The sequence below is a fragment of the Rosa chinensis genome, chromosome 5 (assembly GCF_002994745.2).
Source record: "Rosa chinensis cultivar Old Blush chromosome 5, RchiOBHm-V2, whole genome shotgun sequence".
NCBI classification, from domain to species: Eukaryota; Viridiplantae; Streptophyta; class Magnoliopsida; order Rosales; family Rosaceae; genus Rosa; species Rosa chinensis.
Genome location: NC_037092.1, coordinates 72,128,861 through 72,153,460, shown reverse-complemented (window position 1 = coordinate 72,153,460; position 24,600 = coordinate 72,128,861). Strand labels below are relative to the sequence as shown.

The window sequence follows — 24,600 nt, the reverse complement described above, 5'->3', positions numbered from 1 at the left end:
AACTAATTTATTTGATGAAACTAAATAAGAAGAAAAACTCAATAAGCAGAAAATTAAAAGATGATAATAGCTATGACCGATCAGTTGACGAATGGCTTATTTTCATAAAATAACCCATAACCCAATGAAATTGAGTTTATCAGAGTAGTGGAGCAGTTATGTTACTGACGTTTGGTTCTATTTATTCTGTCGTAAATACTACCATTAGTGGCCTAACCCCGAAAATCCATCCTCTGATCGTTTTCTCATCGAAACTCCGCGTGTTACTTACGCGCCGCGTAAAGAACCCTATTTCGTCCTCTTTTCACATTCCACGCGTGCCTTAATAAAACCCTCCTACCCTCACTTTTTCATTTCTCATTCTTCTCTCTTCTTCTTCTTCTTCTTTTTCTCTCCAAAACTCTCCCAGACTCTTCCCCTCTCAGATCTACATGGCCATGTCATCGCCGTTGCCGACGACGTCGTATTGGTGCCACCGATGCACCCGCTTCGTCCGCCTCTTCGTCCAAGACGCCTCGGTCACCTGCCCCTACTGCGACACCGGGTTCCTCGAAGAGATAGAGACGACTCCGCCGCCGGCGCCGACTCATCGCCACCGTCGCTTCCCGCCCTCTTATGCTCACGATCAAGAACCGGGTCAGAACCCGGCTCCGACCTCCCGCCGGGTCCGCCGGAGCTCCGGCGACAGGTCGCCTTTTAATCCCGTCATCGTCCTACGTGGCGCGGCCGATGACTCCGAGTCGAGCTCGTTCGAGCTCTACTACGACGACGCTGCCGGGTCGGGGCTCCGGCCGCTTCCCCCCACCATGTCCGAGTTTTTAATGGGGTCGGGCTTTGATCGGTTGCTGGAGCAGCTGTCCCAGATCGAAATCACCGGGCTTGGCCGACCCGAGAACCCGCCCGCTTCCAAATCCGCCGTGGAGTCTATGCCGGTGATTAAAATCAACGAGTCCCATGTCGGGTCGGAGTCGCACTGCGCGGTCTGCAAAGAAGCTTTCGAATTCGGGTCGGAGGCTCGGGAAATGCCTTGCAACCACATATACCATTCGGATTGCATCCTCCCATGGCTCTCGATGCGAAACTCATGCCCGGTCTGCCGGCACGAGCTGCCCGTGGACCGAAATTCGGATTCGGGTCACGACGAGGAGACCACCGGGTTGACTATCTGGAGATTACCCGGAGGCGGGTTCGCCGTGGGTCGGTTTTCGGGCGGGAGAAGACCCGGGGAGCGCGAATTGCCGGTTGTGTACACTGAAATGGACGGCGGGTTTAACGGAAACGGGGCTCCGAGAAGGGTATTATGGCAATCGAGGAATAGAGGTAGAGAGAGCCGCGGGATTGGCTGGGCTTTCCGTAATTTGGCCTCGTTCTTGGGGAGGTTTAGGTCAAATTCGTCTTCGAGGACCGGGTCGGAAACCGGGTCCGGGGCATTTAGTCGGAGCCGGAGCCAGTCAAGGTTCGGTCGGTACGCGCAGCGCCGGAGCCGGGCCTGGGTCTTGGATGATTAGAATGGGAATGGGGATGAGAATTTAGGGAAAAAAAAAAGCTGAATTTTACAGCTAATACAAAAAGACCACAATTTTGTTTCTTTCTTTTGTTTTATTACAATTTTTTTTTGTTTTATTTAATTTTCGATTGGGATATGTGAAAAGTGTATTCATTCCAGACTAGTGATTGGTCATATTCATCACTGTATATACTTTTTCTCTTTTTAGGGCAAATTTGCCTCTATATGTAGCAGAAGAGCTGGACATTATTGTAGCATTTTCAATCTTATTGTATAATTCGAGCTCCAATTTGACAATTTCTTCTGGTGCAGAAATATATAGTTGCCTTATTTATTTTTTTGGTTCATGTCTGCCATGTGGCATTTTGGTTAAGAAAATGTGGCACTTGTTATGGAGAGGTCTTTAGTGGTCTCAAATAATTGAGATACACTTCAATATCTACAGTGTCACATCTCGTGAGTGATGAAAATTAGGTTTCACCATTAAAAATCTTTTGTGGCTTAGCTGGCTGATGGGCACTAACAACGTGCCCACTGATTGGTATGACGGTATGACTTATGAGTGACCTCTTCTTATTAGGGTTTCTCCCTATATCGGGCGGTCGGAGTCGGACAGTTTTGTTTGTTTAGTTGTCCAATCTACTAGGTGTGGGTGGAAGAATTTTCGCTAATATAAATGAATTGATCATATTGACGGATTAGAAAAATGATACGACACGTCCACCTCATTTAAATTTAGAAAATTATTAAGTTTTTAGATTCAATTATACATCTTTTAGTTTATTTATTTTGCTTTCTTAAACATCTCATTCAGAGTGTAAATAAGACACAATCTTTTTTTCATTAAGTCTCGTCCTAACATGTAGCCTTTTTGAAACTTAAAGGTCAGGGTGGAATAGACTAAAACATATGCAACCATTGAAGTTCCCTCATTCAAATTTTGGCCATCTACTGCAGCCAAGGTCCAGCCTACTCATGCCTAGCTTGTGCACACAGGTATTATAATAAATATCTAATGCAGGACCTTTGCATTTGATTGCAACTGGACAATAACACCAGTTCTTTATTTTCTTGAAAGGGATTTTCCCCATGAATCTGAAGTGCAATAGATTAAATTTAATTGTTTCACCAATCACTCATAAGACCTTATTGAACATCCTGGCCTCTATTATTCATCACCCAAAAGTAAATAAAAAACTTCAAGTGGGTATCTAAATGAAAAGGAACCTTAATCCAGGTTATCATACTTTTTTGAATACAAATTCTTCTTTTCAATTTTATATGTGGGAGTAGAGAAACCAGGTCATCATACACTAGACTCTGCAATGGGTTCCTGAGTACGTTAGGAATTCAGAAAAAGATTAAAAATAGTACTCCTTAATCCTTATGTAGCACTTGCCTGCTCAAAAACCAGTTTCAGCTCAAGAACCAGTCAACCAGCTCATATTTTCATCAAAATGCAACATTTTGTCTGATAGTTTTGTCCTAGTGCTTAATTCCATATGACCTGTTGATACTTTGTATGGATCACAATGAGTTTTTAATTGATAGTACTATCAACCTCCAATTGTTGTTGAAGTATACACTTTGCAATCTCAAAGTGAGCATAGTTTCAAAAGGGTCTCTCTAGCAGTTTCAAGTTTGTGAAGGGCATCCCTAAAGCTAATGCGTCCCTCTGGAGAGGCAACAGTGCAGCAAAGCTCAACCTCCATAACTGAGTCTGAGACCAAGCACTTCAATTCTTCTTCACGGATGGTATTCGAGAAGTGTGACAACTCAGGGCCTCGTACTTGTGCAATGTTATGGGGAAAAGCTAATTGCACCGATTGAATAACGTTAGCTTCTCCTATGAAACTTTCATCAGTTGGACATTTGCCAGTAAACAGCTCTAACAGCAATCAGCATTACTCCGAAACTGTATGCATCTCCAGCTGTGGATGGTTTTTGTCCAAAACCGTATTCTGTATTGTACATAGTTCATTCTAAGGTCAACAAATTAGGAAGCAATCATGTTATTATAGATAGTTACTATTCACACCCACAGAAAGTCATTCTAAACACCGAGTTCATGATGTTTTGAAATCACTCGGCACAAGAAATTGCAAGATGATTTTCTGACTGTACAAATAACACTTTCCTTACTGTTTTTTTTTTTATTTTTTTATTTTTATTTTTTTTAAGGGAAAGACGACCGAATTGTATTACTCAATCAAAGAGTACAATGAGAAGCCACAAAGCTTCTAATAACAGGAGGGACAAGCCCACTCCATGAAAGATTATAAGAAGAATGTAAAGCTAGTTTAGCTAAATTATGGGCAGCCATATTAGCTTCACGATACACATGTCTCAAGGAAGAACCCATCAACATCCCAAGAGGAAAGTTGATGTCCTCAATAATACTACCCAAGGATGAAGTCTCCTCCCCCTTAGCCTCAATAGCAGAAACTATACTCTGACAATCTGTCTCAACCATAATAGGAGAAAGATGACACTGTACTGCCAGGGAACAAGCAACCCTACAAGCCATGGCCTCCAGGGGCGGATCCATGAATGAAACCTTGGGCGGGCTGGATTTCTTAATGCTGCAGATTTGCAGAACAAGGAGACGGAGACTCGGAGAGAATGCTGCATACGTGAGAACTAGAGGATAAGAGAACTAAAGGAGTGGAAAAGAGAGAGCCGCAGGCAGCAGTGCGGCACTGGCGGAGGAGGAGAGAGTGAGACTGTGAGAGACGATTCTCCAATCTCCAGTTCAAAATTTCGATTAGCCCGTAGTCGATGAGTGGAAGCATGAACCAGAATTTGCTTGAATCAAGAGCTTGAAGTCTTGAAGAGGAAAATCAGGAAATTAAGAAACGGATGCTTGTCTGGAAATCTGGAATGATTTCTGATGAGATTGTGGCTTGGGAGAATGGGAGATGAGTCATTGCTTGATTTGCTTTAGGAAATGGACATCGATTTGAGGCTGGATGCCTGGATCTGAAATTGACGGAGGCTGGAGGCATGACTCATGAGGCATCTTCGAACTGTCGGGAGTGGGGACTGGGGAGTTACAAGGGCTGGGCTATTGGGCTTCTGGAACGGGCTACCCAATTAAAAAAAAAAAAAAAAAAATATATATATATATATATATACACACACACACACACACATCCAAAAATCTCGGACGGGCTCAAGCCCGTCCTAGTCTGTGCATAGATCCGCCCCTGATGGCCTCAACAATATATGGAGAGGCAACAAAGTTGACCTTTAAACAAATGTCACCAACAATAGCCCCCATAGCATCACGAATAACCACTCATACTCCACCATATTTGGAGGAGAAATCAAAGGCTCCATCACAGTTGGCCTTAAGCCATTCGGAAGGAGGCGGTGACCAAACTGTCCTACCCCTCAAAACAGTACTACGAGGTGTAGCCAAAATAGATTGAAACAACATGTCATATGATCTAATCTGAAACTGTAAGTGAGTCAAAGAGACAAACTAATTTGACCACACTCTCAGTTTGCGCTCTTTCCAAACAAACCATCCAACTATAAGCAATAGCGACACATTCTTTTTAGATAGAATATCAAAACAAGAGGCCAACCAAGTAATAATTGACGTACCTTCATTATAATCAATATGTAACACCCCATGCAGCTCCGGAAAAAGAGAGAGAAAATCCTGAACAAACTGGCAATCCCTTGTGATATGATTAATAGATTCATCATGATCATTACAAAACCAACAACCATCCTGAACAAAACCCCTTTTTTTTTTTGGGTGAAGAAACGTGAACACTTTTTATTACTCCAGCCAACAAAGTTACAAAGGAACCCGCCACTTGTGTGATCCTGATAAAATGAGTACCTAAACGTAACCATGTACTGACAAATACAGCATGCTCAGACAGTAAGGAAAGAGAGTAGGGAAATACTCAAAAAATGCCTCAATTGGACCCTAAACCCTCCCTCCTGAGCTCCGTTTCATTATTAAAACACAACAAAAAGAAAAATAAAAAATAAACAAAAATACTAAAATAAAAACAAAAGTGGGCTACTAAGCCCACATGCAAGCCCAAAGATAATCCTAGGGCATGAATCAAACCCTAGCTACCCTAGAAGTAGACTGACTTTAGCGCAGCCGTCGTTACCAACAGAGCCAACACCACCAAAAACCCTTTTAGTACGCAACAAAGCAGCTGTTGGTAGGATAGAAGAGCATACTTTCCACCAATGAACTTTAACCTTGACCGGTATTTGAGCAAACCAAATATGTTTCCAGAAAGAAGAAAGATTCTCCAAACTAGTAGCAACTTCTCCATAGTTATGAAGCTCCTCAAAAGCTAATACATAAGCACTCTTGGTAGAAAATCTACCTTTCTTATCATAATGCCAGATAAGACGATCAGGGACATCCGTCTGACTAAGAGGCATAGATAAAATCAAATCAAGATCATCAGCCACAAAATATTGATTAATAAGAGCCAGATTCCAAGAAAAACTTGGGAGTAACAAATCAGAAACTCTCTTCGGCCCGTTCTCATGCCGAATAATAGGGAGAAAAGAAGAAGGTCTCGGAATCCACGGATCCTCCCAAATCCTTACTTGCAGACCAGTCCCCACCTGCCAACGAACACCCCTCCTCAGAATGTGTTTAGCCGCATGGATACCCCTCCAGCATGCAGAGGGAGAAGAAGAAGAAAGCCCACTAGACTAGAAATCTCCATATGGAAAGTACTTAGCCTGATACAATCGAGCCAAAAGAGAATCCGGATTACGCACTAACCTCCAACCCTACTTAGCCAAGAGGGACAAATTATGTGCATATAAATCTCAAAAGCCCATGCCACCAACCTCCTTAGGTTGACATAGTTGGTCCCAAGACAACCAATGTATCTAACGGTTTTCACCCTTACTGCCCTACCAAAACTTGGCACACTTTTGATGCAATGAATCACATAAATTCTTAGGTAATAAAAAGCAGCTCATAGTATAAGTAGGAAGAGCCTGAGCCACTACCCATATAAGAAGGTCCTTCCCTACACTACTTAGTAACTTGCCTTGCCAACCCTCAAGTTTCTTATTTAAACTTTCCTGTAAATAAGCAAATGTTTCAGTCTTATTCCTCCCTAGATAAGTAGGAAGACCCAAATACTTTTCATGTTTATCCACAATAGCCACACCAAGTGAGTCTGCAATCTGCTGCTGCAAAGAAGTGCACACTTTTTTACTAAAAACAATATTGCTCTTAGAAAAGTTTACCTTCTGACCTAATGCTAACTCATAATCCAACAAGACATCTTGGATCTGAGAACTCTCCTCCAAACTAGCCTTGCCGAACAGAAGGCTATCATCTGCAAATAAAAGGTGGTGGATAGTAGGAGCCTCAGCGCAGATTTGAACCCCCTAAAGCTGCCCCTGAGAAACCTTATGCTCTAATAGAGCTGAAAATACCTCGGTACCGAGCAGGAAAATATATGGTTATAAGGGATCGCCCTGTCTTAGACCCCTAGTAGGTGTCAAATAACCTCTAGGCTGCCCAATAATCAAAAAAGAATAACGAATAGTCTTAACACACTGCATGATAACATGTATCCAAGTGTCATCAAAACCCAAATGAAGCAACACAGCCTCTAAGAAAACCCACTCCATACGATCATAGGCCTTACTCATGTCAAGTTTAAGAGACATAACTCCATCGTTACTCGACCGATTATTATGAATAAGTGGGATACCTCATTAGTGATAAGAGTATTATCAGTAATCAGACTTCCAGGAATGAAGTCACTCTAAAAAGGAGATATAATATGAGACATGATACTCTTCAATCTATGGGCAATCACCTTAGAACAGATCTTATAAATGACATTACACAGCGCAATGGATGTAATTCTGACATACAAGTAGGATTTTTCACCTTTGGGATCAAACAGACATGAGTGTAATTAATAGAAGCAAGCAACTGACCAGAATGGAGAAAACTCTGAACTGCAGCCACTTCATCAGTACTAATGGTGTCCCAATATTGTTGAAAAAATATTGGAGGCATGCCATCCGATCCAGGTGACTAGGTAGGGTACATTTGAAAAAAAGTAGCTCTAATTTCCATAGTCGTATAAGGAGCACACAGCATAGAATTCATTTCAGATGTGACCTTTGGCTGAACAAGATCCACTGCTGAATTCATATGAGAAAGATCCACTTCCCCTGCACTGAACATCAAACCAAAATAATCAGTGACCATAGCCTCCAAACCCTTCTCTATGGATTGCCAAACCCCATGATTATCAAACAACCCAGTCAACCTATTTTTGGCTCGTTGATTAGAAGCTTTCCTGTGGAAAAATTTGGTATTACTATCACCTTCAGCAAGCCAAGTAAGTTTCGACCTTTGCTTCCAGTACTCATGTTCCTCAGCTAACAAACCATCCAATTTTGAGGACATCTCCATGCTTTCCTGCAGATTACTAGTCGAAATAGGTAGTGCGAGAAGAGATTGTAGTCTGCCTTGAAGGAATTCAATCTCCCTGCTCCTACGTCCAAAAGTGGATCTCTGCCAATCATTAAGAGAAAAACGTGTATGCATTATTTTCTGGGAAACTTGAAACATAGGTTGGTTCCGATTATCACTAACTCACCCGGACTTGATCACTTCTGCGCATGCCTCATGACTCACCCATAAGCTTTCAAACGTGAAGCGAGGCTTCCGGCGTTAACCAACAGGAGGAGGAGGAGAACGATACGCGCCACGAAGCACCGGAATGTGATAGCCATGAATTGGTTTCAAATTTGAAACCCTAGCTACTGGAAAAATATCCGTCTAGGAGGCTGAACCCACCGCACTATCCAACCTACATTTGACTCCAGCCCGACACCAGGTGAAGGGCGATCCAAAATAGCCAAAGTCGAACAGGTCACAAAACGTCAACACATCCCTAAACTGTTGCATTTGACCCTTTCTACGTACACAACCTCCTTCCTTCTCAGAAGAATGGAGAATTTCGTTGAAATTTCCAATGATAGTCCAAGGTAGGGTAGATTACTCACAAAGCTCCCGGAGGAGCGACCATGTCTGGTGACGTTCAGAAAGGGTAAGGTGCTCGTAAAAACCAATCAGCCTCCATGCAATCCTAGAGTCATCATCCTCACGTACCTCCACGTCGATATGATGATTCGACTTTGACTGGAACCAGACATCTATGCCATCTCTCCAGAATAACGCCAATCCACCTGATTGCCCCCGGCTGAACACCACTTCACATTTGAGATACCCTATCTCCAGTCTCAAATATCTCATATAAGCAGGATCTGAGACATTCGTCTCACTCAGGAGGATGAAGGATGGATGATGTTGATGAATTATTTTCTAGCTTTAAACCTTGCACCGCAACATCATTGCCGATTCCACGGCAATTCCAGGCCAGAATTTCCATCTCTAACAGTAACGCCGATGAACAACATACGCAGCAGATGAGTAACAGGCACGACGTAAAACGACGACCCAAATTGTATCACACTCTTTGAGTGGATAAGGTGTCTTGGACAGTGAACGCCGCAGGAATGGGGTCGTTGAACCGGAGTCGAAGTGACTACCAGAGTGGCGACCTGCATAGGGCGGAAGCCTGATCTAGGTTTATGGAAAAAATTCTTTCGTGCGCATGAGGTGCGTGGATTTTTTGACTGGGAGAAAGTTCTTAATTCAGCTTCATGACCATGGTCCTCTTTCCTTATTGTTAAATGAGCTCATAATGTACTTAAAATAAAAGGGGATGATTGATTTAATACTAACCAGGTGGTATATATCCTATGGAATCCTTGAGGATATTTGTGGAGTTAAGAGAATGTTGAGTGCCTGATCTCTCTATCAGCAACTGAGCCAGCCCAAATCTCCAACCTTTGCAATTATGTTTTTGTCTGAAAGAATGTTGCTTGGCTTCAAATCACAGTGAGCCACTGGAACTTCAAAATCATTATGCAAGTAATCCAATCCACAAGCAACATCAATTGCCACATTCAATCTCTCCAAAATGCTGAACCCGGCTCCATCGCCATTTTTCCTCTTACCCTTAATCCAATCTTCCAAGCTCCCATTACTTAAATACTCATAAACCAAAGCCAGAAACTCCATGTTCTTGGAGTCCAAGCGCGAGCAGGATGTGATCAATTTGACAAGATTTCGGTGCCTCAAACTCCTTAATGCGTTACACTCTGCGAAGACTCTTCCAAGACCCTGCCGTTCTTATATTGAGCACCCAGCCTTGACTGCAACTTCAATTCCTTGGTCTTTAAGAAATCCTTTATATACAGAACCAAAGCTCCCCTTTTCAACCAAATTTTCCGGGTTGAAATTCCCTGTTGAGCCACGGAGCTTTTCACATGATACCATTTGATGCTGCCCTGTGACTACTAAGTCATCACAAGTTTCTGTAATTTTTGGTCTGTAGCCGTTTCTTTTCTTAGCATAGACCAAACAGCCCACTGTAACAGGGAATAGTATTATTCTTCACACATGCAAATTTGAGGCAAATTTTTGGGTTGCCTTCTAGATCAACATTAGTGAAATTTTTAACCAAGACATCACCATTAGGAATCACTAGCTCCTTCTAAGTGGTTAAACGATAGGTTCAAGTATTGAAGGGCATGTAGGTTTTGAAGATTTTTAGAAATGGAGCCAGAAAGCTGGTTTGAGGAGAGGTCTACAAACTCGAGGCCTCTCAATTCTCCTATAGCATTTGGAATATGATCCGAGAATATATTTCTAGGAATGAACAATCTCTCCAAGCTTTTACACTTTCCAATTGACCCCGGGATATCACCAGATAAAGCACTGTTAGAGGTCTATGGTGACTAGACTTTCTGGGACCCAATTTCTGCAGGCAAAGGTCCACTTAGAAAGTTTTTGGACAGATTGAGAATGGTGCTCAACCTACTAAACAAGGGAGGTTGAGAATTTCACTGGAAATGGTTCCGTTGAGCAAATTGTTTGACAAGTCCATGGCAAGCAGATTCCCGAAGTTTGAAAAAGAAGGTGTATTTGGCAAACAAAGTGATTCCCGATAAATCAATGTTGTTCAACTTTTTAAGGTTGCCCATGGAGTTTGGAATTTGGCAGACATTTCATTTCCTGCTAAACCAAGCATTTGTAGGTTTTACAATTGGCCTATTTTAGTGGGAATTTCACCAGATATTGAATTGTGACTTATATTAAGCCAGGTCAAGCTAGTGAGATAACTAACTGAGGTGGGAATGTTACCATAAATTCGATTCCCTCCCATGTACAATTTTGAGAGAACCTTGGAGAGATTGCCTAGTTATTCTGGAATGACTCCCTCCAACTCATTGTCGTCCATGGTAACAAACTGCAGACGACCGCTGTTTGTCAGAGAAGTAAGATAACTGAGACCAGTGTTGTCATAACTAATGATCCGATTAAAGCCAATGGTGTACATTTCAATGAATGGCAAATTTCCTAGCCCTGGTGGAACTGTTCCTTCCAGAAAATTATTTGACATTCGAATTATTGGATCCTGGTGATATTGTGCAAAGACAATGGATTTTCCCGTCATTATGTTAAAAACAGTTCCGATAGGATAAGAGGTTTGGAATGTTAGGATTTCTGGTTACTTACTGACCAAGTCTTAAACAACTTATCCCTACAGTTTCGTGTGTTTGTTATTCTTGTTAATAAAGCCCTGGTTTGTAGGGTATAGATTAGCCTTTGATTTATTCTTCCTTAGTATCAGCCACAATGTAGGTCATGTAAATCGTGGAAGCTTTTGTGATAATTCCTGCTTTGTAAAGGCTGTATAAAAGCCGACCTTGTGTATTGAATAAAGTTAAGCTTTGAGAGCTACCAAAACAACCATCTTCTAAGTTAGAGCTTTAGTTTACGAACAGTGGTATCAGAGCCCCATCATTGGGCCTGATTGAGTGAGGAAGAGAAGGAGTGTGTGAGTCAAACACTGAGAGAAAGAGAATGGCAGAAAGCAGCAATGGCAAGTATGTGCAAAATGCCATTCCCAAGTTTGATAGCTTCTATGAACATTGGGCAAAGCTGATGGAGAATTTCCTTCGCTCCAAAGAGTACTGGAGCCTTGTAGAGAATGGAATTTCGATAGTACCAGAGGGAGCAGAGCCTACAGAAGCACGAATCAAGCTGATTGAGGAGCAGAAGCTGAAGGATTTGAAGATAAAGAATTATCTTTATCAAGCCCTTGATCGAGAAATCATGGAAACCATCCTCCATGATGATACAGCCAAGCAAATTTGGGATTCTATGAAGCAGAAGTTCCAAGGCTCAACGAGGGTGAAGAGAGCACAATTGCAGGCTCTACGCAGAGACTTCGAAGTTCTTGGTACACCTGAATTAAGCGCACAAAATTACCCTGCAAAAGACAATTGTTAGTATAGGATAAGCAGGGATCGTTCAGTCCGGGGATTGAGGGTACACCTGTAATTGCAAAAATAAATTAATAAAAGTAAAAAGTATTATGTACAAAAATAACAAATAAAGAATTAAAATAATAAAGTAAAAAGTATTATGTACAAAAATAAAACAAAGAATAGAAATATATACGAGTTAATGTAAAAAGGGGGGATTGGAGTTTTCAAAACGCAAATAATAATAAAAGAAAGAAAATGTTTCAATTTTTAGGGATTCCAAATCAGATGTATGGACGTTGAGAACTTCGTAATCCACCACTAGCTAAGATAAGAGAAAGACAATTTAACCTAATCTTCAATTACTAAGGCATGTGAATGAAACCAATCAAGAACTTTAGGATCGCCGCTAAAGCCTTATTTTTCCCAAAATTACTTAGAACCGTAAACGCACTGCATCCTAAGCTTGCTTATATGCAATCAAGGTGTAGAACGCTACCCTATCAAATTAACTCATTAAGCACACATAAACACATTAAGCTCTTTGGAAAGATTGATTTTAGAGTACAAAACTAGTGAGGAACGCCATCCTAGCATGCATTCTATTTGTTTGATTTCACCTAACATGTAGGCTTTACTACTTGAGTGTTTTAAGACCGTGAACGCACTGCACCTGAAAACTAGCTCCAATTACATGCTCATATTTTAGGTGATCAATCTAAGACATAAACATATAAAAGATTTTATAAAACAAAACCAAACAAAGCATTCACAAAACCTTGTAATCGAAAAAGAGATTCAAAAGCTAAATATCCATCACATAACTAGGATTTCATACTAGTTCTCAACAAGAAAATTACTCACTCATAGTTTGGAAATCCAAAAACATATACAACCAAAAGAAATTACAAGGAAAAAGATAGAATTACACTATGAAGGGAGTGGATGATGAAAAGCTTGAGACGTTGATCTTGAATCTTGAAAGCAAGACTTCACTATCACGGCACAAGGTGGATGATGACGGCTAGGAGGCTTCATGGCTTGTTCTTCTCTTCTTCTCTTTGCTTGGAAATGCAGAAACTTGAAACTAGAGGATGGAAAGGAAAATGGAAAGGAAGTGGAGAGACAAAGAAGATGGAATGGATGAAGGAATGTGTTTAGGAAAATGGAAAGAAAATGGAGAGACAAAGAAGATGGAATGGATGAAGGAATGTGTGTGTTAGAATGAGAGGAGAAGGTGTTTATATAGGGAAGAAAAAGAAGAGTGAAATGATGAGTGGAAGAAAAATAATGAAAGTGGATCTAAGTTCACTTGTAAAATATGGAAAAGATAGAGAAATGATGAAATGAAAGCAAAGCATGAAGGTGCAGCAACATGGAAGTGATGATGATCTATTAAAGAGATTATAGAAGAAAAATATATCCAAGGAAAAAGAGAAAAGCATCTAGCTTTCTTCATGTGGGTAGGAAACATGAACATGTGAATATTGAGCTGGTTTTAGGTCAGTTTCTGCCCCTTTATTCCTTCAATTATTTCTCCAATAAGACTTCATTATATGCCTTCGACTTCGTCATATGAATGTTCCACTCTGAGTGTAGATCATCCTGACAAATTTTCAGATTTTTATTCCATGCGGTTGGGCCGAAAATGCTGCTGGACCTCTTACAGGTCCAGTTTTCCAGTTTTGCTTCTGTAGAAAATTGGGCTGATTGTTTGAAGGCCTTCCACTCATAGTTTGCTCTGGCACTCTTCATAAGAAATGATCCTTGGGCTTTCTAGAATGAATCTGGAAAGTTTCAACTCATTTGGAGTTCGGATGGTTAGTCTGCCACTCCTCATTTCTTGTCTAGCTCGCCTTCTCATTGGCTCAATTTCTCCAAGACATGCTTTGTCAGGCCAAAATGCTCATTTTGGGGCCAAACAGCTCATTTCATCATCATCTACTCCAATGTACCTAAAAAAATAGAAATTGAGTTAAAAATCGATTCGTTAAGGAATTAACTAAGCAAAATGAGAGGAATTAACTATTAAAATACCACATTAAAATGCTCCTATCAGTTCTCAGGATGAAGGAGGGAGAGACAGTCAATGCATTTTTTTGGCGTACTCTTGCTATAGCTAAAAACATGAAAGCTTGTGGTGAGAGTATGAAAGAAAATGTCATTACTGAGAAAATCTTGAAGTCCATGGTTCCAAAGTTTGACTATGTGGTGTGCTCGATCGAAGAATCCAATAACTTGGAGACAATGACAATTGATGAGCTGCAGAGTAGCCTGCTCATTCATGAGCAGAGAATGAAGAGCCATATTGAAGAAGAGCAGGCTCTGAAAATTACTCATGAAGATAGAGCAGGAGGAGGCAGAGGAAGAGCTGTGATCAGAGGAGGCCGAGGCAAGGGTAAAGGGAGATAGTAGTTTAACAAGGCTATAATTGAGTGCTTTAAGTGTCACAAGTTGGGACATTTTCAGTACGAGTGTCCCAGCTGGGAAAAACATGCCAATTATGCAGAATTTGATGAAGAACAAGAAATGCTTCTTATGGCCTATGTTGAGATACACAATTCTATAAGAGAGGAAGTGTGGTTTTTGGATTCGGGTTGCAGTAACCACATGAGTGTGACAAGGAATGGTTTGTGGCACTAGATGAGACCTTCAGGTAGCAAGTAAAACTCGGTAACAACACAAGGATGACGGTCATGGGAAAGGGAACTATCAAGATACGAGTACATGGAGTAACTCAAGTAATAACTGAGGTAAGAGTAATTTACTCAGTATTGGTCAACTTCAAGAAAAAGATTTGGCCATCTTGATTCAACATAATGTCTGCAAAATCTATCATCCAATAAGAGGGTTAATTATGCAAACAAATATGTCAACAAATAGAATGTTCGTGTTGCTTGCATCTATGCCTACTCATGCTCCAGGACCAGCTTGCTTTCAATTGACATATGAGGATACAACAACGCACTTGTGGCATCGGAGATTTGGCCACCTGAACTTGAAAGGGCTGAGGACGTCTTATAGAAAGCTGGTCAAGGGTTTACCAGTACTCAAAGCCTCATCCAAGTTATGTACTGATTGTGTCATTGGCAAACAGCACCGTGACCCATTCCCCAAGAAAAGCATGTGGAGAGCCTCTCAACTATTACAGCTTGTGCATTCAGACCTTTGCGGTCCGATTACTCCTGAATCAAATAGTCACAAGAGGTACATAATCACTTTCATAGATGATTATAGTCGTAAGATGTGGACATATTTCTTGCATGCTAAGTCAGAGGCATTTACTACATTTATGAAATTCAAAAGCATGGTAGAGAAAGAAACAGGGAATTACATTTGTTGTTTATGTACAGACCGGGGTGGGGAGTTCACCTCATTGGAGTTTAATAGTTATTGCAGTTCAAATGGGATTGGTAAACAACTCACTGCAGCCTTCACCCCTCAACAAAATGGGGTTGCAGAGAGGAGGAACTGAACTCTAATGAACATGGTACGATGCATGCTGAATGACAAAATGGTTCCCAAGGAGTTCTGGCCAGAAGCAACAAACTGGGCGGTGCATGTGCTCAATCGTTGTCCCACATTGGCAGCGAAGGACAAAACTCCCGAAGAAGCATGGAGTGGACACAAGCCCTCAATGGAGCATTTCAAAGTGTTCGGTTGTATCGGGCATGTCCATATACTAGATCAGAAAAGGCAGAAACTAGATAACAAGAGCTTCAAGTGTGTGTTTTTGGGTGCAAGTGAAGAATCCAAAGCCTTTCGGATGTATGATCCGGAAACAAAGAAAATAGTCATTAGTCGTGATGTGGTATTTGAAGAAGAAGAAAAATGAAACTGGGGAAAAACAGCTGAAGAGGCTCGGTGTGACATACTTGAGTGGGGAGACGAAGAAGAAATTGTGTATGAAGAAGAAGGAGAAGGGCAGATTGAGCAAGATGAGGTAGATGGTTCAAGTTCTTCCATGTCAACTGATTCAACAGAAGACACAGGTCCAGCTCAAATTCATACAACTAATCCTACTCAAGGGAGGGTCAGAAGAGAACCACCATGGATGAAGGACTACGTAAGCGGTGAAGGCTTGTTAGAAGAAGAGGAATTGCAGCAGCTGGTTATGTTTACATCTTCAAGTGATCCGACAACATTTGAAGAGGCTGTGAAGAGTGCTACATGGAGAGAGGCCATGGACCTGGAAATTAAGTCCATCGAAAAAAATGGCACATGGGAGTTAACTGAGTTGCCAAAAGAAGCTAAGAAGATTGGTGTAAAGTGGATCTTTAAGACAAAGCTGAACGAGAAAGGAGAAGTGGACAAATTCAAAGCTCGGCTCGTGGCTAAGGGATATACACAACAAGCCGACATTGACTACACTGAGGTATTTGCCCCTGTTTCTCGTTGGGACACTATTTGATTGATACTTGCAATTGCAGCTAGCAGGAATTGGGTAGTGTATCAACTCGATGTAAAAGGTGCTTTCTTGCATGGAGAGATTAATGAAGAAGTCTTTGTTGAGAAACCACGAGGATATGAAGTAAAGGGGGTAGAGAACAAAGTGTATAGATTGAAGAAGGCATTGTACGGGCTGAAAAAAGCCCCACGAGCTTGATTCAGTAAAATAGAGTCTTACTTCATCAAACAAGGTTTTGAAAGATGCCCAAGTGAGCACACCCTATTCGTAAAGTGTGGTGAAGAAGGAAGAATTCTCATAGTCAGTCTCTACGTGGATGACCTTATTTTTACAGGGAATGATAAGAAGATGTTTGAAGAATTCAAGGGCTCGATGAGGCGTGAATTTGATATGTTAGATCTTGGAAGAATGAAGTACTTCCTTGGAGTGGAAGTGGTGCAAAGTTCAGCTGGAATTTTCATCAATCAGAAAAAATATGCAAATGAGGTACTTGAAAGGTTCGGAATGGAGCATTATAATTTAGTGAAAAACCCCATGGTGCCAGGATGCAAACTCGTGAAAGATGAAGGAGGTACTAAGGTCGATCCCACCACTTATAAGCAAATGGTGGGCAGTCTTATGTATCTGACTGTCACCAAACCCGACCTCATGTACGTAGTGAGCTTGGTGAGTCATTTCATGGAAGTGCCAACTGAATTACATCAACAGGCAGTGAAGAGGATTTTCCGGTATTTGAAGGGAACAACTGAGATGGGGGTACATTACAAGAAAGGAGGAGGAGAGAATTTGATTGCTTTTTCTGACAGTGATTATGCGGGAGATATTGAGGACCGCAAAAGCACCTCTGGGTATGTGTTTAAGCTGAGTTTCGGAGCTGTAGCATGGAGTTCCAAGAAGCAACCAGTAGTGACACTCTCCACAACAAAGGCCGAGTTCATTGCTGCTGCTTCTTGTGCTTGTCAAGGAGCGTGGATGCAAAGGATTATGGGCAAACTTGGCCTTATGCAATGAAAGTGTACTATTTTCTGTGACAACAATTCAGCTATATATATTAAGCTTTCGAAGAACCCTGTCATGCATGGTAGAAGTAAACATATCGATGTTAGATTCCATTTTCTTCGAGACTTAACTAGAGATGGTGTAGTCGATTTGGTACAATGTGAGTCCAGAGATTAGCTTGCTGATATTATAACAAAACCTTTGAAGTTAGACTTGTTCTTAAAGATGAGAGAACAGCTTGGATTGTGCGATGGTCAAGGTGTAAACTGACTGTGTTTCATGCGGGTCAGTTTAAGGGAGGGTTTGTTAGGATTTCTGGTTACTTACTGGCCAAGTCTTAAACAACTTATCCCTACAGTTTTGTGTGTTTGTTATTCTTGTTAATAAAGCCTTGGTTTGTAGGGTATAGATTAGCCTTTGATTTATTCTTCCTTCGTATCAGCCACGATGTAGGTCATGTAAATCGTGGAAGCTTTTGTGATAATTCCTGCTTTGTAAAGGCTGTATAAAAGCCAACCTTGAGTATTGAATAAAGTTAAGCTTTGAGAGCTACCAAAACAACTATCTTCTGAGTTAGAGCTTTAGTTTATGAACATGGAAGTGTTTCACCAATGTCTTTAAGAATCTCACCCCTAAGTTGGTTTGAAGCAACAGTAAACAGAACCAAGGAAGTGATGTTGTATAAGGAAGGGGCAACAATCCTAGTGAGCTTATTCATCCTTGTTTTACATTTCACTTTAGATCGAGTTTCAATTTCACTCCCAAAGTAACTTAGTATCGCATTTTCAGTACTGTTTATCTAGTCAGTTGGTGTTCAAGTGTGGTCTCACAACTTTAGATTTGATATCAAGAAACGAGATTAAATAATTACATTCTAAATGTTTTAAGTTTAGCATTTCATATTATGCATGAGTCATGACTATAGGTTTCCATGTCATAATGTGACCAAGTAAACATCATTGATGATAAATGAGGTAATTTTAGTATATGACTATATGCCTGAAGTCCATCTTTAATGGTAAATCAGAATGCCCAAAAGTTGAAACTAGCTAGGACCTTTTGCATGATTGAAAATATTTAAGAGTGCAAATATGCTTGTACTGTTTTAGGGAATCAGAAATTGATAGAAAATTGTTGTGTATTCTCATTGATAATAGAGGCCTCTTTATATAGAGGATTATAAGACACAGAGTCTGAATTATACAAGGAAAGATAATCTCTAGGTTCTTCTAAATTAAACCCTATTACCACTAGGTCAAGTAACCTAGAGTTTGGGCCAAACACAAATTAGGGTTTTACTTGAACACTCCCCTTTATGTTGCCCAAACGTGGTGCTTCTCTCGTTACCCAGTTAAAAAACATTGCCGAGTAACAAAAACCCAGTGGGACAAAAATAACCTCGGTCGAAGGGAAAAAAAAGCACAACACACCCTTCATGTTTCGAGGTGAACATGTAGACATCTCCCCCTAATGTCTGCGTTTCCCCCTGATGACTACAATCATGGGAGTTCAGATAATTTTCGCAAGACAATTCTTGCCACATGTTTCTCGAACGTGGATTTGGTCAATGACTTAGTAAACAAGTCTGCCACATTGTCCTCAAATCGAACCTGGTTCACTTTGATCTTGAGGAGCTTCTGTTGTTGCTGATTGTAGAAGAATTTGGGCGATATATGCTTGATGTTGTCACCTTTGATGTAGCCTTGTTTCATTTGTTCAATGCAAGCAGCATTATCCTCATGGATGCTTGTTGGCTCATCTGTGGTAGACTTCAGACCACAATTGCATCGAACATGCGTAACTATGGATCGAAGCCATATACATTCACGAATTGCTTCGTGAAGAGCAATAATCTCTGCATGATTCGAAAATGTAGCAACTAAGGTTTGCTTTATAGACCTCCAAGATATCACGGTCTTTCCCATGTTAAAAACATAACCAGTTTGGAAGCGAGCTTTGTGTGGGTCAGAGAGGTACCCAGCATCAGCAAAACCTTCCAAAACACTTATATCATTTTGGGATGGGGAGAGGGGATGTAGTCCACCATTTATGGCGTCCCTGGTACTTGATGGGTCCGAATCCATCTTCTCTTTGTAGAGATAGAACAAGCCCATATCAATCATACCACTTAGGTATCGAAAGATATCTTTAACACCAGTCCAATGACGTTGGGTTGGCGCAGAGCTATATCTAGCTAGCAAGTTCACAGCGAATGAGATGTCTGGTCTTGTGCATTGTGCTAAGTACAATAATGTGCCTATTGCACTTAGGTAAGGCATTTCTTCCTCTAGCACTTCTTCGTCGTCATCTTTTGGACGAAATGGATCATTCTTTGGATCAAGACTACGGACGACCATTGGGGTGCTTGAAGGCTTAATCTTGTCAGTGCTGAAATGCCTAAGCATCTTTTGGGTATAAGCTGCTTGATGAATCAGGATACCTTCTCTACGGTGCTCAAGTTCCAAATCGAGGAAAAACCGTGTTTTCCCAAGATCTTTCATCTCAAACTCAGATTTCAAGTGTTCAGCGGTTTCCCTTAACTCTTTAAGGTGGCCAATTATGTTCATGTCATCGACATAAACCGCTACTATTGCAAATCCGGAACTTGTCCTTTTTATGAACACACATGGGTATAGTTCATTGTTGACATATCCCCTACCAATCAAGTAGTCACTTAGACGGTTATACCACATCCGTCCGAATTGTTTCAATCCATATAGTGAGCGTTTCAATCTAATCGCAAACGCACTCCGTGGTTTAGAGCCACTTGATTTGGGTAACTGAAGTCCATCTGAGACCTTCATGTATATTTCTGTATCTAGATCCCCATATAGATACGCAGTAACCACATCCATAAGCTGCATATTCAGTTTTTCGAAAACTACCAAACTGACAAGGCAGCGGAACGTTATTACCTCCATTACGGAAGAATAGGTCTCCTTGTAGTCGATTCCAGGGTGTTGTGACAAGCCTTGCGCCACAAGGCGAGCTTTGTACCTTACAATCTCATTTCTCTCATTACGCTTTCTAACAAATACCCATTTGTGACCAACTGGTTTGGTGTTGGGCAGTATTGGCACAACTGGTCCGAATACCTTTCTTTTCGCTAGAGAATCAAGTTCTGCCTAGATCGCATATTTCCATTTTGGCCAATCAGCTCTACGTTGGCATTCATCAACGGAGCGTAGTTCGATATCATCGGTCTCAATAATCTCACGCGCCACTGAATACGCGAATACATCATCAATGATGATGGAGCTTCTTTCCCACATCCCATGTACACTAGTATAATTCACAGAGGTCTCTACGTTCTCAGGGATATGTTCTGACATTGAGGCGTCCCCCAATGATGTCTCTTGGACATAACCATAATCCAGAACATTCTCATGGGACGGATTTTGAGTATTGATGATCAAAGATTTGTTTGTGCCTCATTCGCTCTCTTTCTAAGGCAAGTATCCTTCGAACCAATCGGTCTACAGCGCTTCCTTGAGGGACTTGTGGCCATAGACGCCACATTATTGCATACTGGGCAATGGTGCCATCTCCTGGTGTCATAAGAGTGGCGTGATGTCCAGTATTCGGGACATCGATTCTTGCAGGCACGTTTGCAGTAGGTATGTGTGATCTCGTCACTTTGGCAACATCATAAAAAGCATAAGGCAGAGTATATGCTATGTTCTGGAGCTCGATTATTTTTCGCACTTCAAGTTCAGACTGTGCGGTACGGGGATCGAGATGAGTTATAGTAGGGACAGACCACGACAATTCTTGTTGTTCCTATTGAACATCTATGTTCTTATCTCCCCCTAATGATGGGAAGACTGTCTCATCAAAGTGACAATCCGCAAATCTAGAGGTAAAGAGATCGCCTGTCAAGGGTTCAAGATAGCGGACGATAGTTGGAGATTCATAGCCAACATAAATGCCCATTCGTCGTTGTGGACCCATCTAAGTATGCTGTGACGGCGTAATAGGCACATTAATAGCACACCCAAAAATGCGTAAGTGCGAGATATCAGGCTCGTACCCAGTCACTAGCTGTAACGCAGAGTAAGATTGGGTTGTAGTGGGTCATAGACGAATTAGCGTCGCTGCATGCAATATTGCATATCCCCAAGCAGAAACAGGGAGATTAGTGTGCATAACTAATGTCCTTGCTATCATCTTTAGTCGTTTGATAGCGACTTCTGCGAGACCGTTTTGGGTATGAACATGGGGAATTGGATGCTTTACATCAATCCCCAGTGACATGCAATAGTCATCGAACGTTTTCGATGTAAACTCCCCAACATTATCAAGTTGAATTGACTTAATAGGATGGTCAGGGTAGTGAACCCGTAGACGGATAATCTAGGCGAGGAGTTTAGCATAAGCAGCATTTTGAGTGGACAACAGCGCGACATGTAACCAGCGTGTCGATGCATCAACCAATACCATAAATTATTTAAAAGGTCTGCATGATGGTTGAATCGGTCCACAGATATCCCCTTGGATTCTCTGTAAGAACGGAATGAGTATTTTAGGGTCTTTTGTGTAGGACGGTCTCGGTCCTAATTTCCCGAAGGAACAGACTTTGCAAAATGAGCGAGAGGCCTTAGAGGTAACTAATGAGGATTTTGGTTGAGCCTGAGCGTCTGTGGCGCTATTAGAAGCAAAGTGTGTGACTACATCTCCCATCATGGCATTGGAGCCATGGGAATTAGGATGTATGGTGTCATGGCCATTGGGAGGAACAACCATGGCGTCATGCTCATGGTTAGCGCCATTTATGGCGTCATCAAGTGGGACTTGGGTGGCCCTATGGTGTCCCAAGACAGCTGCAGCGCCAGTTGCTGCGGTGGTTGCTGTCTTACTAAGTCCTGGAATCAATTTTCAATTCTTGCTTCTTCTCACTCTAAAGAATGGATGTCCATGTGAAGTTTTTAGTATATGGAGCATCATATCACGACCAGGATGTCCTAGTCGGTCATGTTAAAGCCAGTATGTGTCAGAATCCAAGAGATCTTCTCCTATCACAGTATTGGATTCAATTGGTCGAATTGTAGTGACATAAAGTCCACTAGATTGACACATGAGCTTCTCTAAGATGCGCTTTCGTTCACAATTATTAGAGGTAATGCAAAGGAACTCTTTTCTATTCTTAGTATGCGTTTAAGCATGGAATCCGTTGGCTCTTATATCTTTAAAGCTCAATAAGGTTTGATTTGCCTTAGGAGCATAGAGATTTTCAATGACTTTAATCAAGGTGCCATTTGGTAATAGGAATTGGGTCATTCCATGTCCTTGAACTAAACTTGATGGCTCAGCCATAGTAGTCACAGAGGAATATGTAGGCAACATCTCTAAGAATAATTGCCTATGTCGTAGAATGGTGTGCGTAGTCGCACTATCCCAAGACATTGTAGTTCATCAATTCCTTGAAAAGTAGCCGGAAATTTTGACTGGAAAAGTTACTGTAGATGGCCGGAAAAAGGGTCACTGGAGGTCGCTGGAAACTGGTGGCAGCGGTAGTGGCCGGAGCTAGGCTGGGCTGTGCAGGGGCTGTCGACAGATGCAGCAGGGGTGTGGGTAGGTCTCGGCAGGGGCCTGTGCGGGATTGTCGGCAGGTGTCAGCAGGGGCCTGTGCGGGGGTCTCGGCAGCTCTCGGCAGATGCTTGCAGGGGCTGTCGGCAGGTCTCGGCAGGTGCAGGTACAAGGCTCGGCAGCTGTCGGCATGGCTCATAGGGGGCAGGCACAAGGCAGGGGCCGATTCGGATTTTCCGACGGCCAGTTCAGGGCGATTCCGCCGGTTCCTGTGGGTTTGCCGTCGGTTCTGGGCTCCTTGGGATTAGGGCTTCGATATGTGGGGTGGTGGTTGCCGGATTTTGAGGGTTTCGAAATTAGAGTTTTCAGGGTTAGGGCTTCGTGCTGATAACATGTTTTAGGGAATCAGAAATTGAGAGAAAATTGCTGTGTATTCTTATTGATAATAGGGGGTTTCTTTATATAGAGGATTACAAGACATAGAGTCTGAATCATACAAGGAAAGATAATATCTAGATTCTTCTAAATTAAACTCTATTACCACTAGGTCAAGTAACCTAGAGTTTGGACCAAACACAAATTAGAGTTTTACTTGAACATGTACTTATTTATTATTATTAGTAAAAACGTCAATAGACAACTGATAAGTAAAATAACAAGTTCATGACTTGTTAATAATTTTTATTTTGTTGATTACTTAATATTATTACTAATGTTTGTAGACCAGATACAATTAGGTTTGAAAAATATTACTTAACCAAAATACTTGCATAGCGGCGGAGAGCTTTTTGTTATGTGACCGACTCTTTCTGCAAATTTGCACTCGTTCGGTGGCGCACGATGTCGAGTGGGCCTCCGAACTCTACCGGCTTCTTTGTGTTGCTGCCATACGGGTGATCTAAGGGTGGCCTCCTGGGCGGCGGTTTTGTTGGACGGCGTGCTCGAAGTTTTGGTAGACTTTTCCTTGGCGGCTGTTTGGGGTGGCATCTTTGTGTTCGTGGAGGTCTTGTGCGGCATCTTCGTTTTGCGTGGTTGGCTGCTATGAATCTCGGGTCGGTGACAGCGATGGTGGCTCTAGGTGAACTGCATCGGATTGGTTTCTGCATAATCTCAGGGTGTGGTGTCTCGGGTTTGCTAAGTTTTCAAGCGTCTGGGGTTCACGGTGGTCAGAATTATTGTGATGGGGCTTTGGGTAGCAGCGGTGACGGCGGCGCCAGACAGGATGGTGAGGGGCGGCATCATGTGCAGAGGATGACGACTTGCGCCAGTTTGGGCTAGTTTGCTATGGCTTGGGTGATGCTGTCCTTGGGTTGTTCCCTTTTGGGCTTGATTAAATTGGGCCTGGTTGCTTTAGGCTTGCACTATGTTAGTAGCTTAGTTTATTTCCAATAATTCTTAAGTACTTTTTAGGGACTAATGCAGTTTTTGTGCTTCTAGCGGATCTTCTGGAGTAGTATCGAAGGAAGATTCATGTTATTTCGAATGTATTTAATGTCAAATGAGTGCCCTAGTTTCTACGTACCACTATGGGTACTACTGTACTAGTACAACTTCTTGCCTACCCCTAATTGGTAGCAGGATGGTATATAATGGTCATGCTGACTTGTGATCAATATAGTGGTTTTTTTGCCTTGATTCAAAAAAAAAAAAAAAAAAAAAAGAAGTTTGTAGACCAGATGATATTAAGTTAATACCTAATAACTTTTTTTCTCGAATACTTAATATTCTTAAAGCCCCGCAAATGTTATCAATTGAGCATACATGCATGCATGGTTCACATACATAGTCGATATGC

General features: G+C 41.7%; 1 protein-coding gene across 1 annotated transcript; it reads left to right on the top strand.

The window, feature by feature from the left end:
- The first annotated feature begins 354 nt into the window (after nucleotides 1–354).
- Nucleotides 355–1,784, top strand: LOC112165770 (E3 ubiquitin-protein ligase RDUF2). Its single transcript, XM_024302413.2, has one exon. The coding sequence runs from the start codon at nucleotides 432–434 to the stop codon at nucleotides 1,506–1,508; it is 1,077 nt and encodes a 358-aa protein (XP_024158181.1). The 5' UTR covers nucleotides 355–431; the 3' UTR covers nucleotides 1,509–1,784.
- The last annotated feature ends 22,816 nt before the right edge of the window (nucleotides 1,785–24,600 follow it).

Coding starts and splice junctions, on each gene's coding strand:
- LOC112165770 (XM_024302413.2), top strand. CDS start 432: ATGGCCATGTCATCGCCGTTGCCGACGACGTCGTATTGGTGCCACCGA.